This window comes from Cupressus sempervirens, chromosome 3, assembly GCF_028749045.1.
Source record: "Cupressus sempervirens isolate cs-2001-9-10 chromosome 3, ASM2874904v1, whole genome shotgun sequence".
Lineage (NCBI taxonomy): Eukaryota > Viridiplantae > Streptophyta > Pinopsida > Cupressales > Cupressaceae > Cupressus > Cupressus sempervirens.
This window is the reverse complement of record NC_143120.1, coordinates 27,348,017-27,353,384: the sequence shown is the minus strand read 5'-3', so window position 1 is coordinate 27,353,384 and position 5,368 is coordinate 27,348,017. Positions and strand designations below refer to the sequence as shown.

General features: G+C 32.0%; 1 protein-coding gene across 1 annotated transcript; it reads left to right on the top strand.

Annotated features, from left to right (window-relative positions):
* Nucleotides 1–3,723: 3,723 nt before the first annotated feature.
* Nucleotides 3,724–4,529, top strand: LOC149564591 (transcription factor IBH1-like 1). The gene has a single exon (XM_089816890.1). The coding sequence runs from the start codon at nt 3,824–3,826 to the stop codon at nt 4,421–4,423; it is 600 nt and encodes a 199-aa protein (XP_089673016.1). The 5' UTR covers nt 3,724–3,823; the 3' UTR covers nt 4,424–4,529.
* Nucleotides 4,530–5,368: the final 839 nt, after the last annotated feature.

Sequence of the window (5,368 nt, the reverse complement as noted above, 5' to 3'; positions counted from 1 at the left end):
TCAAAAATTGTATGAGATTTTATGTGATTTTGTATGGAGCTCATATATAGAGAAACATGATTTTCATGACTTTTTTGGGATATTTTCTAGCTCCCCAAGAGATCTAGTTGCCTTTGTCTTATTTACACCTAGAAACAAGGTTAATACTTATGTTTTAAATGGTTGTTCACTCCATTTTTGGGAATAAAGAATGAAATTTTTTTCTTTTCCATTTTGTCTCCTTTGGGTTTCCTTTGCAAGATCTAGGTTGTAAATTAATTGTCTCCCAAACCCATTTTCCCATGTGAGAACAGGCATAAACATAGGGATTATTTCTATATAAAATAATTCAGCACCTAGAATGTTAAAAAAATAATGTCTTTGCTAGGATGGTGTTAAGTTTTTTGATAGACTACCTTTTAATGAAAAATATCTCTAGTGTTCTCCATTAATCCATGTTCAAGGACTTTTACATGCTTGTCTCTTGAAGTTGTACATACTCTTTTCTTTCATAAGTGTTGCATTAAGAACCTTGGAGACCTTTCATGCAGGATTACAATGTCTCTATACAAAGTACAGGACTCATATGTCTAGCTTTTTTTGACTTTCCAATATCATTAGACTTTGGGAATGCTTCTTTCTTCTTTGTCAATCAAATTTATATATAAGATTGGCATTTCAAGAATAAAAATCTAGTGGAAGGATAAAAAATGTTATTCTTAGACAACTTTTCACAGATATCAACCTTAGAAAAGATATTAGTGGTTTTTACCCCATTCGCTAATGATCAATCTTTTTAAGCAGTGATGTAATTTATAGTCCTCACATTCTAGAGGTTTTCATTTTCCACTATCTAGTCTACTATCATAGAACTCAAAATAGCACATTTTTCCTAGTGTATTCTTTTTCAAGGCCTTCCTTTCATCTCCTAACTTCACCACTTAGGCATTTCATATCCTCACTACCCTCTTTTTGGATATTTAGAGCTTGTCCTTCATATTTTTTTATTTTGTAGAAGCAATCATACTTTCTAGGTATAGGTTCATGATTTCTTTTTTTCATTTCATGTACAATTACTTAGTAGATAACCTTAGACTTCATTCCATTTTTCTACAACATTGGTGTACTTATAGAATGGAATTTTTTTATTATTATATAGAATTATAGAAATGTGGTGGTTTTCTAACATGTCATAATTGATACTAATGTCTCTACTATTTATAAATCTTGCATATGTAATAATTTGATGTTATAGATGTAAGATCAATTTTATAAGGTAGCTCTATAGGTGGTCCATGAGAGAGAATTATTGCAACAGTGGGGTAATGCCTCTTGTATGGTTGCCAAGGTTTCACTGAATACTTCTATTACCAATGGTCATCATCCTTCACATGGCCAACATCATGGTAGGAATCCCTCTCACTAGAATTGAGACACACCCCATTCCTATCTTTGCCATCATTGTTTTCCTGACCACTATATTTCACCTCCCATGCTAACCTAGTCTCCACTTCTTTATGGGGGCCCATTAAATGGTATTTGATTAGTTTTGTCTAAAAATCTCTCCATATTAGGTGGAAAAACTGGGTGAGGATCATAAACTAGATTGCTACACATGTCTGGAACCCATGCCAAATCCAATGAAAGGTAGTGAAAGAAGAATGAAATAAATCCTCCTCCTCCTTTTCTACTTCTTTAATTACATAGGACTACTTTTTCTTTGTGCTATGCCCATGTGCTTCTTTTGTTGTTTCTATTTCAAAACATTTTCCTTCTATCGATTTAATTATTGTTCTTTGGGAAAGGCTCATGTTAATTCCTCTCATACTTATTATTTTTTGATTCATTTTTTTTTTTTTAAATTTAATAAAAATAGTTAGGCTTTTACATCAAAAAAAGATTTACTTGCTTTCTATAGTCCATATTTCTAGGCTTCGCACCATGTGGAAATGACAAGCATTGAAATAGAACCAATGAATTTGATTTTTTATAGACATTGTTACATGATTTATTTTTTCCCTATTAGCATAAAGTGATAAAATATTAGTTTAAGGTGGAGGCTCATGGGAATATGGTTGTTTGTCCAAATCAATCACTACCTTGAGGTTGTTTGTTCTTATAATAGTAATGAATTCCTTTTGCATCTAGTTCATGCACACTCATGCTTTCTATCCAATTTTTTGGTTTTAGATAGTTGTCATGAGAAATGTAAATAGATTCCAAGTAGGAGTCTTAGTTTGGTTTAAACACTTGTGAAGTAATAGTGTTCTTTTTGTGCAATTGTATGAATTTAGAGTCAACTTTTCAAAATGGTAGATTATTTGAGGTCAAAAGAAATTTAGGAATTATTATTAGTATTATTATTTACATAAATATTTAGATGGTATTAGGTTTGATTTTTAATAAAGAAAATTAAAAATAATAAGAAGAAAAAATGATTTGTAATAATGTACTTAAATCTCTAAATCATCATATAAGGATATAGGTAGAAAAGATAAATTGATCGATGACATTTATGGTTTCTATGTGAGCAAGAGGATTGTTAAAGACACTTCATTGACCTCTCTAGAAAAGTTGGATTCAAAACCCCTATAATATTTCACTCTTCTTTAAATTAATTTAATAAAGGGAAGAACATTGGACAATAATTTACATTTATAAACTAACATTCTAGTTTTAGTTGTTTTAATGAAATAACACTCTAATTTTAGAGGGTTTTTAACTTTTTAACTTTTATTGTATTTGAATTTCTTAAGGAATATGTTCAATTTACTAATCATCATCCTTTTCCTACTTTATCCAGTTGTCCCATCTTGAAGTCTTAATGTCAATCCTAGTCTACTCCTTTTTTGTCACTATAAAATGAGATTAGAGTCTTATTTTTTATCATGATTGTTATAGAAAATCTCTCCTCTTGCCAAGTAGTAGTGGACAAGTAATTATAAGATAAGCTTAAGACTTCTACTAGTGTCATTGTTCTTGGTACATTGGTGTTAATATCTTTAGTATTTTTCTCTAGTGTAACACTTCAATTATTTAAGTATATAATCTAACATATTGATGTTTATCCATGTACATTATAGGAAATAAAAATTAACAAATAGAAACAAAGTTATTTCTAGATCAAATTGTAGAAAATTTCTATATCAATATTTTAAATGATATTTGAGATCCGTAATCAAATTGAAAAGATTCAAAAGAGATATAATTGAATTATTATAAATAATGAACATAACAACTTAATTTATTATAGAATTTTGATTATGACAATAGAAGACCTTGTTGTCTCTTATTTGAAACAGAACATGCTATATATTGATGAAGAGCAGCACTGTCTCTGATTTGAAAATATGTATCCTAAATACGTCTACTAATGTCTTCTTTGGAAAATGTGTTTTCCATATTTATAAGAGTAGAGATTCAATTTGAGAATAGAAGATTACTCGACTGAGAAAGAATGCATACGTCAACACAATAATAATGGCAAAGGGCTCTTGTCATCCACCAAGGAATGATTGATATGGCAATAAATTATCTACAGTACCTTCACGGAGGAAACAGTGGCTGATGACAGTAACGTCATGAGAATAGATGGTAAGGTCGGCAGAAATATGAAGTCGCTTTCTTTCAACGGATGAAAGACTGGTATCACTTCATGAATAATAATATTATTGATAATAGATCAGATGTGATGGCTGCATGTGCTTCCATGTGCACTGCCTTATCCACCTCTTTCTTCTACCTCGCTCCATAATTTATGTATCTCTACGGATATCTTCAATAACAAGACCTCATAAAAAAACCTAAATTCACCCGCCCATCTATCTGATTTTGCTTGTAAACCATGAATTTCTTGTCTAGGGAAATGTATCTCAGGCGCCTTATTTCAGCCCTCAAAAGCGTTCAGAAGCCCACAAGTGGTAGTGAAGGTGAATCAGATAACCCATGTTCGAGTCACACTGTTAAGCTGGCAGCAGATGTATCCCTTGCACTAACTGCTAGACGCTCAGCCTGGGGTCGCGCCCTTCTCAACAGAATTTCAAGGGATGAGAATAATACACATTTCCTTAGGAAAATTCTGGAACCCAACAAATTCCGGGCAATAATGGCACAAAGGGCAAGATACCAGTCCCGTCCAAGATTTCAGCTTAGAAGAAAACATGCCCACATGAAGAGTCACAAGAATTCCAGTCAGAGTTTATATAGATATTTCTGCTCTAAGCGACTGGAACCCCTGACCTCCTCCAATGCCGGGCGTACAAGGGAACTGCGAAGGCTGGTTCCAGGTGGGAAATCAATGGGTGCTTTGTGTTTGCTCAGAGAAACTGCTGATTATATGTCCTTTCTTACAACACAGGTAGAAGTCCTCAATTCTTTAGTGAATTCTGTCAATGGTGGTAGCAGAAACACTGTTAAAGCAGAATATCAAGGCAAGAATGTTTGATTTTTCCAATATCTTCTTCTTACCAGAGAAGGTTATATATGTGATATATATGTTGTTTTTAATTCCAAACTGTGCAGCTTATAGCTATTTCAGTTTTTTCATTAAATTCGATCTTGGTGGAACTTATGAGTGGTGTTTGATTTTACCATACACTTTCATTGATTTGAAAAGCAACTGTGTCCCTTACATACTTAATAACCCAGAGAATTTCCATTTCATTTAGGTCAACTTATATTCTGTGTTGATTTAGGTTAGCTTACTTTCTATGCACTTTCATGGATTTGAAAAGCGACCCAGTTCCTTATACCCTTACTAACACTGAGAAATCCCTTTTGATTTAGGTTAATTCATACTTTGTGTTGATTTAGGTTAGCTTATTTTCGGTATATTTCTATTGATCTGAAAAGCAACGATGTTAAATAGTCAAAGTTGATCTTTTTTTTCAAGCTTAATTCTTCCCTTAATGTGATGTTTAAGAACGGCCCTTCCTTCTGCTTTAATTCTGTTTTGATCGTTCTCCTCTGAGGGAAATCCATTTTTATTTAGGTCAACTTATTTAGCGGCCATTTACTGAGAGATTAATCGTTAGTATCTGCAATCAGATCATTTGATTATTCGTGCTTGCTAATACAGCTATTATACTGTCTCCAGATTTATACTGGATGCTTGTTTTTTCAAGGGACTTATGAGATTACATTAAGTTTATCATCATTAAAAAGGGTATAGTTCTTCATTCAAAATAGGAGAACTTTTTTCATCAATTTGTTTTCCTATTATTTTCTTGAAACTGATTCAATTTTATTATTGTGAAGTCTTAATTATAAAAATTATTATTCAAGTGATCGAATAAAAGTATTCCCATATTATTTTGATCGAACAAATTTTGATCTCTTCTTATTTTCTTAAAAGAATTCCCAAAAACTCATTTACAAATCCAAAACCCTC

Coding starts and splice junctions, on each gene's coding strand:
- LOC149564591 (XM_089816890.1), top strand. CDS start 3,824: ATGAATTTCTTGTCTAGGGAAATGTATCTCAGGCGCCTTATTTCAGCC.